Source organism: Eschrichtius robustus, chromosome 16 (assembly GCF_028021215.1).
Source record: "Eschrichtius robustus isolate mEscRob2 chromosome 16, mEscRob2.pri, whole genome shotgun sequence".
NCBI lineage: Eukaryota > Metazoa > Chordata > Mammalia > Artiodactyla > Eschrichtiidae > Eschrichtius > Eschrichtius robustus.
In genome coordinates this window covers 52,169,745-52,184,930 of record NC_090839.1, presented here as the reverse complement: position 1 = coordinate 52,184,930, position 15,186 = coordinate 52,169,745, and the positions used below count along the sequence as shown (strand labels likewise).

At 62.9% G+C, this 15,186-nt stretch overlaps 1 protein-coding gene across 1 annotated transcript in view; it reads right to left on the bottom strand.

Moving 5' to 3' along the window:
- Nucleotides 1-14,793, bottom strand: part of CACNA1H (calcium voltage-gated channel subunit alpha1 H) — a 62,479-nt gene extending 47,686 nt beyond the window's left edge. Inside the window, exon 1 of the mRNA XM_068525201.1 lies at nucleotides 14,501-14,793. Coding sequence (XP_068381302.1) covers nucleotides 14,501-14,793 — 293 coding nt within the window. The remainder of the gene's footprint in view (nucleotides 1-14,500) is intronic.
- Nucleotides 14,794-15,186: the final 393 nt, after the last annotated feature.

Sequence of the window (15,186 nt, the reverse complement as noted above, 5' to 3'; positions counted from 1 at the left end):
GCCTGCCAATGCAGGGGACACGGGTTTGAGCCCTGGTCCGGGAAGATCCCACATGCCGCGGAGCAACTAAGCCTGTGTACCGCAACTACTGAGCCTGCACTCTAGAGCTCGTGAGCCACAGCTACTGAGCCTGCGTGCCACAGCTACTGAAGCCCGTGTGCTTAGAGCCCATGCTCCACGAGAGAAGCTACCGCAATGAGAAGCCCGCTCGCCGCAACTAGAGAAAGCCCGTGCGCAGCTACGAAGACCCAACGCAGCCAAAAATAAAATAAATTTCTTAAAAAAAAAGAAAAAAAAAGGTCACTGGGTTGGACCCTAATCCAGACCATGTCCTTGTAAGAAAAGATCAGGACCAACACGCACAGAAGGTCACCATGTGAGAACACAGGGAGAAGACAGCGACAGGCCTCAGGAGAAACCAGCCCTGCCCACGCCCTGCTCTCGACGTCCAGAAACATGCTTGTGTGGTTTAAACTGCCCCGTCTGTGATGTTTTGTCATGGCCACCTGAGCAGGCTAATTCAGAAGGCACGGCTCAGGGTGTCCCAAACGCCCTGGAACAAGGCAGCTCCAGACTAAGGGGGTGAGGGAGGGTGTGCTCAGTTCGAGGGGTTTGGTGCCCCCAGCAGACCCCTGAGCTAGTGTTGGAAGGGCTCTCAGGGTAATCGGGGTCCACAGACATGCTGGGCATCACCCTGACAGGGACCCTGTTCTCACCCCACTGCTATCAGGGCTCTGTGGAGACCACCTCCTCCGGGAAGCCCTCCCCACCTACAGCTATGGGGGGCGACCAGGGGAAGGGCCACCTGCCTCCTAGCCAGCACCTACTTGGGCAGTTGCAAGGTGCCCAACAGCCACGGGAGAGAGACCCCAAACCCCAAGTCCAATAGCCTCCCCACCCAGGCTGGTGGGGGGGTCCACAATGCATCCCAGCATGGCTGACCCTGTCCTAGATCCGGGCCCCCAGGGAGACAGCAGGACCACTGAGAGTGGGATACATGCACTTCCCATCCCCGCGCCAGCACCTGTCACACAGTAGTGCCTCAAATACTCGAGCAGGAGGAACAAAACAGGAGGGTCTTTGATGCCCACTGCAGACGCCCACCGCATGCAGCCCCGGGCATCAGGCTGGCATCCGAGCAGACCAGACCACATGGATTCCTGGGAGTGGGCTGAGGGTGTGGACGGTCAACCGAGGGATCCTTCCCATCACGTGACAGGGTGGACTCCACCTTCACCTCCCACCGCACACCCCGGGCTTCTGGTCCATCGCTCCGGTACAGGAGCCCATGCTCCTGCTAGAACGTCCTCTCTTCACCAGGCCTGGGGCACACAGAGGCATGGGTACTGGCCCTGGGGCCCCAGGCTGCCTGGGAATGAGGCAGCTCCCGGCCATGAGCGCTCCACTCACTGGTCTCCCTGGTATTCAATGAGCACCTACTGGTGCCAGCCCCCCGGGCACCGCACAGACACTGGACCAAGCAAAGATCCGACCCTCCATGGCTTCTAACAAAACGCCAAACGCCACGGGCTCTGGTGCCTCCGTTAGAATTCTGAGTCTGGGGAACCCTAGGGATGGCCCTTGTTAGGAGGTAGGACGGTGGGCAGTAGGGACACCCTGCAGACAGGCGTCCGAGGCGCTGGGTGGGGGGCCAAGGGGTCTCTAATCCTGGAGCAGCCCTCAATGTGCTAAATCACTTTATGTAACTCAGGCCAAGCCGGTGAACCAGGAGCCCGGCTGGGGATTAGTGACAGGCGTTGCCACGGCAACCTGATTAGTCGGAAACATGTCGTGTTTGGGAGCACGGCTTGAGCCTCGCGCGGAGGTAAAAGGAAACCCCAGAGATTCATTAGCAACAGGTTCCCATGGCAACCGCGCCAAACTCATTAATAATTTTTTTTTATTCCTGGTGTGGGTGTTGAAATTCTCCAGAGGGCTGATGGAGGGACAGATGCCGGGCAAACACACACCAGCTACTCCCACCCACAGCCTGGCACTACCCGGCCCAGGGCTCGGCGCCACCCCACCCGTGTGCCCGCCTGTGTGCCAGGATGCGCAGTGACTGGCAGGCCACGTGGTTCCGACGGCCCTGCCTGGAAGGTCCATCGAAGGGAGATCCAGATCAGAAGGGCTGCTCATCCCAGGAGGCCACCAAGACCCCTCTTCTGCCCGCCTCCCAGGGGGATGCCCTGGGAGCATCTTTGGGAGGTCAGGCGGGCAAGTCCTGCTCACTTGGTGGGCTCAGGCACGGGCTGGGTGTGGTGTCTGGAGCCCAAAGGCTGCTTTCTTGGGGACTACCGTGAAGGCCGCTGCAGACCCACTGGCTCAGAGACCCAAGTCCAGGGCGCAAAGGAGTAGGAAGTAGGCAATGTTTCGGAAAACGCTTTGGCATCTCAAGCAATCTGATGCGGTTCCGCATAACCAGGCAATTCCGCTCCTGGGTACATGCCCAACAGAACTTGGACACGACTGCTCACAGCAGCCCCACTCACAGCAGCTGAAAGGTGTAAACAGCCACGTCCACCGACGGGTGAACAAGGAGCACAACGTCCCACCGCATCAGCCCTAAAAGGAGTGACGCACCATCACACTACAGCCTGGATGAGTCCTGAGGACACACACTCAGTGAAGGACGCCAGACACACAAGGTCACTTATGTGAGATTCCATTTCTGTGAAACATCCAGAGCAGGCACACCCAGAGACAGAATGCAGGCCAGTGGGCGCCAGGGGCTGGGGGAGGGAGTTGACTGCTGATGGGGACGGGGTCTCCTTTTGGGGTGATGAAAAAGTTCCAAAATTGACTGTAGTAATAGTTGCACAACTCTGACTATAACAAAGACCACTGAATGGTGCGCTTTACGTGAGTGTACATCTCAACAAAACTAAAAGAAAGTGGGCGCCTAGGTCAGCCTGCCTTGAGCTCCAAATCCTGGGGGCCATGCAGGGATCCACTCTGACCCTCAGTTTCCTCATCCGTAGACAGAACTCGGGTGCTGAAGTTCCCCCCACAAGGGCTGAGACAGAGTGAAGGGCTCCCCACGGCAAATGTGGTGAGCCTCTTCACCACTGTTCCTCTGCCCCAAGGTCAGAGGTGAGCAGGTGCCTGACCCGAAGGCCCCTTCCATCTGCTGCGTGCAGAAACGTGACCCAGAGCCCAGCATGGCCTTCCAGGGCGAGGGACATCCTGGGAAGGACCTGGCCACCCCATCCTGGCCACACTGAGTGGCCTGCCTGCCCCGAGACCTGGTGACACCTGAGTGAGAAAACACACAAACGCGGGGAATCCCTATCACTCAGTCCAGGTTGCTCGGTTTGAATCGGGGGATGGGACACATGGCCTGGTGGCATCTGCAGGACGGCCGAGGAGTGGTCGCAGCATAGGAAAGTGACAATGGGTGACGAGGGGCCCCAAGGCCTGTTCTGAGCCCCTCACGCCCCACGAGGGTGAGGGAAGCAAAAACGTGGCCAGTCACCCACTTGGGAGCCACACCGAGGAAGGGGCAGGTCAAGCCCCGAACCTCAGGAAGGAAGAGAAACCCCAGGAGGCAGGGTGCGGTGCAGACGGCCCCGGGCCCTGGAGCCAGGTTGGGGGTGGTGAGCATACTCTCAGGAGGAGCACGGCTCCCCAGACACCCCCCTTCTCTCTGCCCCGGTGCCCAGGCGCCCCCCTCCCCAACACCGATGCCCAGGAGTCTGCTGGACTGTGACGCTCGCTGAATGGAGCCGGGGAGGGGAGGTTGAGGCCAGACCCCCTTCCCTGAGGGCACCTGCTTCTGCCTGCAGGTCCCTGAGCTGGTTCTGCCCTCCCCTCCTGTTCCAGCGACCCAGATTTCGATGGCAGGTTTTTTAATGGCTCTGGAACAGCAAGGAAAGAATGCCAGGAAGCCCAGCTTCTAAAACGTAAACCTGCAGCCCAGGGATGTGCTTCGTGAAGCTTTGCCCAGGTCCACTGGATGGCCGATCCTGACACTGCTTCTAGCTTCTAGAACATTCCTCAGGACAATGGTGCCCTCCCCCTGCCCCTGCCTCCAAGCACTCGCAGTACTGCACTCTGCGAATGGGGGGCTAGGCGGGGTCCTTCCCAGGAACCCTGTGTCTCCACACTTGGCCAGCCTCCTTCCCCCTCAGTCCCACCCCAGATGGCCCGCCCACCTGCTGCTAGCTCTCGTGTCTCCCGCCCCCACAGGGGGCCCACCCTGCACCCCCTGCCCCCTCCACGGTCTGCACCCCTGTGTGGGGCGTCCTTCAAGTCCTGGAACCCCCACTGAACCACATGACCCTGAGACCAGCGCCTGGAGGGCGCTGCCACAGACCCGGAGCACCGGGCCCGCCACGCCCGAGGCACAGCACACGCTGGCCAATGCGGCTGGTCACGGGGACACGGCTGGTCACGGGGACGCAGCAGGCCCATTCCGCGGCCAGAGCCGGGCGGCTGCCCTGCCAGCAGGACCCGGGACATGTCCTCGTCCATCTCGACGAGGCGCTAATGCAGGCTGACTCATCAGACTGCGGCCGCCTGGCGGCTGCTTGAAAGACAAAGGGACGCATGGGGTGAGAGCTACATGGCACGCACCTGGCTGGGAGAGGCCATCGCCACCCTTGCACCTTCCCGCAGGCTCCCAGGCTCGCTCCCGACCCTGTGGCAGGCGGGGCCATGGCTTCAGAAAGCAGTGGGCACATGTCAGCGGCTCCGTGGACCCTCCCGGCTTCCCCCTTCTCAGGAGAGCACCCGAGGCGCTCCTAGGCCCCGAGACTATGTCCACATCAGCTGCCCCCCACACCTGTCTCCTTGCCTCTATGCCACGTCCCTGACCCCCGCCACCCTTCAGACAGGCACCTCGGGGCCCACCCCCACTGCTCACGCCCACCCGCCTCGGCCTGCATGCCCCAGTCCTGGCAGACCATCCCCCAAGCCCGGCCGTAGTCAGCCTCAGCCCTAGCAAGGCCTGGGTCTCATCTGTCTGCGTGTCCACTGCCTCCCCCCTGCAACCCGCCACCTCCGCAGCCAAGCACAGCCCCAGAGCCCTGAACAGGCCAGAGCGGGTCCCCAGCTGGGAATCTGGCCCATCGCCCGCTGGCCATCCCTGCTGCGCCCTGCAGGACGCCCTGGGCCCAGCCAAGGGTCTCAGATCAGAGTCAGGTGAGGCTGGACACCAGGGGCTCCCTCTACAGCCGCTGCACTCGAACTACCCCCAGGAGCAGCAGGAAAGCCCCCAAAAGCCCCCAACAGCATAGGGTTATTGGCTGAGTGAGGGTCCCAGACTCCCGCAGGGACAGGACCACGTCAGCCTCCATCCGGCAAAAAAGCGCCTGAAGGCCCACATCGTGGATGGACACCTCCTCAGGGAAAGCCCCCAGCAACCCCAGAGACACAACCGATCGAGGTCTGACCAGGCCACCCTGGCGACGAGGCCTCCAAATGACCAATTTCATGGCTGGTTTTCCCTCTCCCCAGGAGGCCCTTTTCCTCGTGGAGAGGCAGACCCCGGGTGGCTGACGTGGTTTATCCCAGCAGGGCCGCCTCCCACCAGCCTGTCCCCACCTCCTGCCTCTCCCTCTGGGGGGACAGCAGGGGGCAAGCCCGGGTGTGCGAGCCCAGGTGTGTGAGCTAGGGAGGTGCCCCCGAAACAAAGCACCACAGACCGGGGGAGCTTACACTACAGGAATTCTTCCTGTCATGGTCCAGAGGCCAGGAGTCCGAGATGAGGGTATCAGCAGGCTGATCCTTCTGGGGGCTGAGAGGGCGGATCCATCCAGGCCTCTCCCGGCCTCTGGTGGCTTCAGGAGCCCTGGGCTTCCTGGGCGTGTGGCTACCTCACCCCGTGTCTACCTCTACCTTCACGCGGCTTCTCCCTGCACCCGTGTCAGCTCCTCTTAGGAGGAAACCATCATCAGCTTGAGAGCCCACCCCAGCCCAATCTGACCTCATCCTCACTTGACCGCAACTGCAAAGACCCCACTTCCACGTGAGGTCACATTCTGAGGTCTGGGTGGACATGAATTGGGGGGCACACTCCAGCCAGTGCACTAGCCTACACGTGTCAGTTTGTGAGGACGATGGGCACACCCACAGCCACACCCTGGATACTGCACCCCCATCCCTGACACTCTGTCCACCCTAAGTGCCCACCCTGCCTGCTCTGGCTGCTCCTGCCCCCCCCGCCCCGCCACTGGCCTGGCTGCTCTGCCGGGGCCTGCAACGATGCCCCAAGTATAGAGCAGGGGGCCCCAATGCTGCCACCCTCACGTCTGTTTTTCTCCGCCCCCTTCAGGGGCTCCCCACAGCCAGAAAGGACCTGACCCCACCCCACCCCCGGGCCAGCACTGAGGGCAGAGCCCAGGGTGTGCACACAGCTCCAGAGGCCTGGCCTGCTCCACTCGGGGCTCAGGGGACGTGGGTGTCCTGACCCACTGACAGGTGGGAACCTCCTTATAGTCACAGGAACCACCAAGATCAAGGCCAAGACAGGCAGCGTCTGGCCCCAGACCTCCAGGGGTGCCCAGGTGGGGCTCAGAGGTCACCCTACAGGCGCCAAGTGGGAGACCTGGGCCTGGCACCTGAGAACCTGAGGGGGAAGCTCCATCCATAGGTACTGCCCAAAAGCCATCGGTGGCCAGAGGAGGCCCAGAGGAGTCCACGAAAGCCCCTCCCCCAAGGAGCCCAGGCCCACCAGCCCAGCTCCTTGGGCATCCTCCTCCCACAGGAGACAGAGGCACTCAGGCCACAGTCCAGCAGATGGTCCCCAGCTGCCTGACCTCCCCCTGGGCAGGTGTGGATGGGGGTGCCCAGCTGGCACTGACTGCCCACAAACAACCACAATTAGAGGTGTCAAGGGGCACAGGCCTGCCCCTCAAATCAGAAAACCGAGGTCCAGGAGGCAACCCCATCCACCAAGGCCCCTCAGCTTTGGGGTGGTGACCCTAGTGGCCCCAGCACTTAGGTACAATGGGGCCCCAGCCTCTGACACCCTGACAGCGCCCAGAGCCCACCGCTGCTTTGCTGCATCAGGCTTCAGGGACACAAATTCGGCCCACCTCAGAAGCTCTACCACCTTCTGGAAAATCCCCCAGCCTCTCCCTCCCTCCATTAACGCATCCGACTCTGCACACCCTCTGTGTGGGCTGGGGCTGGGGGACCCCGGACCACTGCCAGACCTGGGGAGGGGGCTGTGTCCCTGTCAGGCCTCTGGAGCCTCTGCTGCGAGACCCTCTCACCAGCCCGGCTAAACTGGACTAGGCCCTTCACCCCTCAAACCAGGGTGCCCAGTGAACCCTGCTCTGTCAGTGATGGAAAAGGAAGAGGTGACACGAGGGAGAAACCAAGGCACGTGAGGGGCCACCACCCAGGCTGAGGGAGGGGCCACGAGACCCTCTTCCTGTGACCAGGAGACCCCAGAAATCCCAGAGGTCCCAGCCTAACCTCCCGGCGGGGGGAGGGTGGTCACTGACGTCAGGCGCCTTGCCCCCTGAAGAGGCGTCAGGGTGCCCCCACCACAGTCCTCAGGCCAGCGAGGGCCCGAAACACGACCACCCCCAGCCGGGGGCTCCACCGGGCGCAGGTGGTGAGCAGAGAGAGGCCACTGCAGCCCAGAAAAGGGGCGCTGTCCCTGCTGCACCAGTGCCCTGACCTCACCTGGAGGCCAGCCGCACAGGGGCACTGGCAGAGCCCAGAACAGGGAGAGGACAGTGTGACCAAGCGGGCCGGCCGCCGCCTGCCAGGTCTCTTGGCAACGGTGCCAAGTCGGGCTTTGCCCAGTTCCAGGCAGTGGACATGGCCCGTGCCCACCTAAGAAGACTGGCCTGTCCCCCAGGTTCAAGCAGGTCAGGGGCTGCTGGCCTCCTTCCTGCACCTGCCACCCTGCACGCCAGCCCTGAGCATCACCGCCCGCCCGGCCCACCTCGCCCAGCCCCAAGCATCTCACTAACATCAGCTCCCTACGTGCCTGAGAGGTTCAGGCAACCGTGCTGGACGCCGAGGCTGAGGCCTGGCCGGGGCCCCATACAGGAGGGAGAGCTGACCCCAGACAGGGCTGGGGGCACACCTGCATCGGTCGAGACACAGCGGGGGTAGGGGGCCAGTCTCACCCAGACAGCCCCTGTGGAGGGGGTTCTGGGTCCTCTCTCTGCCAGATCTGCGCCCAACTTTGGCAAAGAGAGAAGCTATGGGTGAGATTGAGGTGGGGGCTGCTCTGGGACACGGCCTTGGTCCTTGTCAGCATCCCACTTAGGAAGAGGGGTACTCCCGGAACCTCTGAAGTCTGCACGCATCCAAGAGCTGCTCAGGGTCATGGAGAGGCAGGTTGCTCACACCACGATGTCGCCTGTTCCCCACGGGTCCCGGGGAGCACAGAGATGGCAACGTCCCCACCGCATGCTCTAATTGAGCACATTCATCAACTGTCCCCACTAATCAGGGCTCAGGGCTCTGCCAGCACCACCGACACCCTGCTCCTCCCAGCAGCAGAGGAGCAAGCATCCCAGAAGCAGAGGACACCGGGGTCCTCCCACCTGTCTGCTGGGCCACACGGGGCCGCACAGCCTTGCCTGCCCTGGAGGAGAGAGAGAGAGAGAGAGAGAGAGAGAGAGAGAGGGAGGGAGAGAGAGAGAGAGAGAGAGAGAGAGTGTGTGTGTGTGTGTGTGTGTGTGTGTGTGTTGGGTGTTCGCTGGGGCCCTCCTTAACAAAATGACAACGAGCCGCTACTCACTATGTGAAGACAACGCAGCCAAGCAGCCCCCATCTGTCATCCGCGGCGATCGCAGAGCTCTGGCTCTGGGGACGGTGCCCGAACTCGCTGCCAACTCGCAAGGGCTGGGCTGCTTCTCTCCAAGACCTGTCCTCCCCAGGCGCTCCCCCATCTCCGCCCAGGGAGCCGGGCCCTAAATCACTCCTGCGGCTGCCAGGATGGGCGCCTGAGGCCCACGTGACTCAGAGGTGTTCCCAGTTCTGTCAAAGCGAACCGTTGAGGGGAGGAGAGAGCAACTGGTCTTTTGTGTCACTGAGTTAAATACCCACTTGCAAGAAGGAGAGAAAAGAAAATATTCCTAACTCAGCCGCAACAGCTGCCACCCCTTCCCAGGCGGTCTCTGTGCGGGCGGAGGCGGGGACGCATGTGCAACACTCGTATAAAAGAAGGGAACGTGTTTCCCGCCCGACCTTGACGGCTGGGGCCAAGGTCTAGACTCTGGAGCCAGAGACGGGCTGCTTGGACTCATCCCTCGAATGTTTGACAGGCTGGCCCATCCCCCACATTCCTTCACATCCTGACCCTGGAACCGGGAGCCGCTGCCTCTTCTGCCGCCCCAGGAAGGCGCGGGGAGCACCCAGACCACCTGTGAGCGCTCCACTGTGCCAGGGAGGGCGCCCGCAGCCTCCTGCAGTCAGGACAGAGTTTGGGTGGTCAGAATGTGACACCCACTGCTTCCACGAGCTTCCTTTGAAGGGGTGGCGCTGGCCATGTCCTCACCTCAGGCCTCTGCCCCTGAGGTGCCCTCCACCTGCCCTCTCCTGACTTCTCCCCAAACCTGGTCCCAACACAGACCCTCCGTCACAAGCCCCAACCCCAGGTGGAGGCAGACCCACTCCCTGAGCCTCCAGGCCAGCCCATCACCCGCCCACCATGCTCACAGGCCTTTCCTGGGTCTCCCTCCCCACGACCCACCCTACCCCTCCTCCCCCTCACCTCACACACACCCCCCACCTGCTCCAGCTGCAGGACACATTCTACCCGCCTCAGGGCCTTTGCACATGCCATTCCTCTGCCTGGGACACCCCTGTTCCACGTCCACCCGCCTCCAGCTCTCCTCTCTCCACAGATCCCTGTGTCCATCAAGCAGCGTCTCCCTGACTCCCAGCCCCCAACAGCCTCCATCTGGCCCACCCAACCCACCCACCCAAGTACCCCCACCACAATCAGGATAGCCTCGCCGGGCACACGGTGGAAGCTGGCCAAGTCCCAGCGTGGGCCTGCTGGGAGAACCTGGTGGGCCCAGCATAGATCTCAGGACAGGAGAGGCTTGTATAGCGAGGCCACCCCATAGCAAGTGTTTGCAGGAGCCCCCACCCCGCTCTGCACCGCTCTCCCCACCCCCACAACATTCCCAGGGTCCAGCTGGGCAGCAGATGTGGGGGCGGGGGCCACACTCAGCCTCACCATGCCACACACACAGGGCACTTAATCAGCACTCACTGGCCTCTGCCTACTAATCAGGCCACCAGTAAGCTGGAGGGACACCAACTGTCTGCCCAGATCAGGGCTCTGTGGGTGCCTGGGTGGGGAATGGCTAGAAGTCCAGGCTGCTGGGGAGGAGGTGCAGGGGGCTCAGCCAGGACGCTTCCTGGGCAGTCTAATGACACTGAACGTGACACGGACACAGCCAGCGCCCTCCTGGGCAGACAATTCCCAGCTCACACGAATTCCCCCTTCTACAACCCCCTGCCCCAAGGCCTTCCTGTTCCTTCTCATATCCACCCAAACAGCCCAACCCAGCCTCACCTCCTCCAGGAAGCCCTCCTGAACACATAAGCCAAGAGGATGACACATCACAGCCCTGCTCTAAACTCAGGGTCCAATGGGAGCTCAGGCCCATGTCCAGGGACCACAGAAGCAGCCACCCCAGGGATGGGGCTCCCCCCACCCCACCTCCTGCAGGTGCTCAGAGATCCGCCACTCCACTGTTGCCCTCCCCAGTTGTCAGGAAAATGCCCCTCCCCAGGAAGCTTCCCTACCATAGACTCCTATCTCCACTGCTGGGGTGTCTTTACTTCCACTCCCCTCCCCACCCCAGGGCATGACATAGGCCCTCGGAGCGTGGGGTGCGGGGCAGATCCAGAGACACACGGACACACAGACACACGTACTGCAACTCCTTTCCTTTCCAGTCAGAGGAAGTCGGGGCGGCCTCATCCGCCCCAGAGCCCCGGGGAGCCCAGAGCCCCTTCAGACACATGAGCCTGGCCAGCCTAGGGCCGCGAGGCTCCCAGTCTAGCACCGCGGCCCAGGAACTCCAGGTCCAGAGAAACAAACACACACTAGCGTCAAGATGAGGGGCCCAGGAACAGGTACTGGGGGGCAGGGGGTGTGGGCTCAGAGGAGGGAGTGCCCCCGGGCCTGTGCCCACACAGTGCTCAGGGGTCACGGCCACAGGGTCAGGAGGCTGAGAAGGACACAAGACTGTCTGCTCATGTCCAGTCTGTGGGGCCAGAGGGGGCTGTGGGGGGCAGGTGAGGGCAGATGGTGGCCCACCCTTTTCCGCATCAATGCCCTGTGTGTCCTCGCTGAGGCGCCCATGCCCGCCAGGAGCCCAGGTGCAGGCAGCAACCACAGAGCGAGCGGCATGACAGTTTGGGGCATTGATTTTTACAAAATGCCTTCAAGGACCTGGATGCATCAGCCTCACCTCCCTGCCAGGCCGGGCTCACCCAGCTCTGTCCTCCAGCAGCCGTGTGACCTTGTCATGTCCTTTGTCTTCTCTGAACCCTATGCTCAGGGCATTCGGTGCCCATTCCCTGGGACACACCTCCTGGAAGCGTCCACCATCCCCGAGCCCCAAAGTGCCTCCCTACGCACCCCAACGGGGCCACAGCCAGCCTCTGTGGCTCACGTGGTAACCGCGGCAGGGCCCCCTTCCCAGCCAGCACCACTGGGAGGCCCCTCCTGGCCTGGGTGCTGGGACGTGGCAGCTGCATCACAGGCAGCGCCAAGTCAGGAACCCCGGGGGAGCCCGGGCAGAACACAACCCAGCCTCTTGGGCTACAACACATAGATCCCACCCACCTTCCTCTATAAATAAACCTGTGTAGGAGAAACAGCACTCGCCCCAAAAGTTCTAGCACAATTATGTTTTCAAAAAGCAAACTAAATTATTATTGATAGGTGCTGTCCTTGGAAGCTCCTTTGCTGTGGATCGGGTATCCCTTAAGGCAATGACAGAACACGTGTTTATTTGTGTGGGGGGCGTCCACGCCGGGGTTCCGTAAAGTCCAAGACTTAAGTAAGGCCTCTTCCTGTGTTCCAACTGCCTATCTCATCCCTGTTCAGGGCTGGGCTCGGCGGACCAGCTGGGACTCTGCCAGCGTCCAGGGAGCAAGGAGCTGCTTTACGGAGTGTGGGTTCCCAGAGCAAACCCAATTATCCCATTTCCCTCTCCGAGTTTACCCTCCGCAGCAGGAAAGGCTCCAGGGAAGGATGGTGGGCGCCGCCAACATGACATCCACCTGCAGGGCGGGAGACCAAGGCCAAGGCGCACCCTCGGCCCCAGGACAGACAACACGCAGTCCCTAGAAAACCACAGGCCGCCCTCCAAGCTCCTGCCTCTCACAAGGCCGCCACTCCCGACTCCCAGGAATCTGAAGCACTCTGGAAAGCCTTGCTGAGGCCCACGGGCTTCCCCGAGGGGGCCAGTCCCCACCTGTCCAGGCGTGCTGGCTTATTTTAGGCTCTCCCTGCGGCCAAGGCACCCCAGCACCAGGGCCTGGCATCTGCTGCGGGTCACCAGCCGTCCCCACACGCTGGGGGCCTGACAAGCCCACCCCACTCAACAGATGCAGCATTTCCACGGCCAGGCCAGAGTAAAATGATCCTGGGACCTGAGCTCCTCCACACCCCTGCCAGTCAGAAGGGATGCTCTCCCCTGGCTGAGAGCTCTCCTCCTGCTGCTCGAAGCACCTTCTTGTTCCTGGAGTCATGAGGAGCCCAGGGACAGGGACACTGGGAGGTGGCCCAGCCAGTCCCATCCCCCACCCCCCTGGGCCTCACCCCACATGCGTGTGGCATCCCCCCACCTCCCCTGCACTAAGTAACACAAACAACCTTGTTAGACGGCCTTCAGGACGTAGCCCGCCAGGAACATCCAGAACACAGGGTCAGGCTGGAAGACTCCCTGGGCCGAGAGGGGACAGAGCAACCAGACCAGGGGCTGTCAGGAAAGAGAAAGTGCAGGCCCGCTGGGATCCTTCCTTATCTGTTCTCTGCGTGTGCTTGGAAAAGACAGACACGCACGGAGGGCAGCCTCCAGTCCCAGGACCTTAGGTCACCCACCCCATCCCCTACCACCTCACCCAGCCAGGCCACCTTCCCGCCAAAATGAGGTGGCCTGGAAATGGCCAGGGTTCTAGAGGGAAGACTGGCCTACAGCCACCCTGCAAGCTCAGCCTGGCAGCTGCTCCGGAGGAGGGGGGGCTGCCAAGCCCACCAAGGGGCTGCGGGACAAAGGCAGGCAGCGGAGCCTGCTGCCACACTGTGGCGGCGCCCGGGCCATCACCCTCTACCCAGGCCACAACGACCCCCTTCACAACCAGGGGGCTAACCTGACTCAGCCCACGTTTGAATTTCAGAAAAGAAAAAAAAACGCGGTTTATTACTTTCCTGATACAAATTCCTCTTCGGTGTGATGTTTGTACAGTTAGACACACACAATAGGAAAAATATATACACGCATCGCTCATTCCGCCTGTCTCCTCCACACCAGACAAGGGAAGTTCACGTGCAAGGTCTCGCCCCTGTCAGCCTCCTCTCCTCAGCACCCCCACCGTGCTGTCACCCAATTCCTACAGGCCGGGGGTAGGGAATGCCTGGCGCCCACAGCCCAGCCACCTGGCAACAAGCTCCACAGGCCAGTGGGAGAACCAGCTGGGACACAGGGCCTGCTGACAGTCCCCAAAGGCCACCTGCTGGGGACCACCAGACTGCTACCTGCGTCCCAGAAATGCCCCCTACCCGACCAAGCTCTGATCTGGAACCTTCTGTGAAAGTCTGTGTCCATCTCACCAACAGCAAAAAGGGGGAGCCCCTTCCTCTCCGGCTAGGGAAGCACTGGGAGAAGCGACACCAGTGTGCCCGAGTGCGGTGCCAACTGCCTCCCTGCCCCCCACCCCCCAGCTGCGCATGACTTAAATCAACCCCAACATCGAGTTCAGCCTGAAAAGGAGAGTTCACAACCAACGTCACTGCCTCTCTCCACGAAAAAGGACCAGCGAGAGCGCACCGCTTCCCGGCCCCCTAGGGTCTCCCAGACTCTTCAAAGCGCAAGGAACAGGGTGAAAACTTTGCTCTCTTACTGAGGTCCCGCCGGCCTCCTCCTCCTCGCTAGGATCCTGCCTCAGGCCAGCGTTGTGCAAACCCAGACGGGAGAATTCCCTTCCTGACGGGCACCCATGGGGGCGCACGGAGTTCCGCCCACCCCTCCCTGCCGACCCCGCTCCACTCCAAGCCCGCGGTGGCCTCGCCTCTTCTCTTCCACCCTCTCCGTCCCGAGCTGGCTGTGAAGCGGCAACACCCCATTCGTATCAAGAGAGTCACCCCCGCCGCCCCGCAAAGCGCGGCCCGGGGCCGCCTCTCTCGGAGGAGCGCTGCTCTCGCGCCCCTGCCTTGCGTCCCCCGCGCGCCCAGCCCGCGCTGAGACCAAAGAGCCCGAGCGTGGGAGGCACACGCGGAGCAGGTCCCGTGCCCCGGACCCCCATGTCCCGGATCCCCGCACCCCTGGCGGCCCGGGAAGGATATGGGTTACAGACCAGCCGGAGACACCAGCTGCGCGGCCGCGTGGTCTGCCCGAGGCAGAAAAAGACGGTGGCCGCCAGTGCCGGGTACGGGACGGGCTGCTCCTCGTCGGCGCCCAGCTCCGCGCCGCGCTCGGCCGCCGGGCTCTGGGGGGGCGACGCACCGGGCCTCGACCCCCGCTCCGCCTCTGGCCCCGGGGCCCCAGGGCTCGCCGGGGACGCCCCCGCCGCAGGGCCCGGGGCTGGCGCGCCCAGGGGCACTCGGACCTCGTCGGCCGCCTGCACGCTCTCTGTCATGGTAGCGGCGGGTGGCACCTGCGGGGGACAGCCGGTAACCGGGTCCCGAGAACAACACCCTCGCCCGCCTCGGGTGGAGCGGGTCCGCGGAAACAGCCACGGCCGCCGGGATGTCTTTGTCTTTTCTCATTAGAGACAAATGCGCCCCCCGCCCCCGCCCGTCCCCTCCCTCCGGCGAGGGCTGGGCGGCCCCTCCCCCACCGCCGGGGCGGGGGCAGGCGCCCCAGGGGCTCCCTCGCCGGCTGCCTCAAGTTGAAGAGGGTCCCGGCGCGCAGTGGGGCGCGCGTCCTCGCCGCGTCTCACCTCGCTCCGGCGGCCGGCGGCGTCCCCGCGGGCATCGCCCGGGCGGCGCGGTCACCGCGGACCCGGCACGGCGCTCGGCCCCGGCTGGAG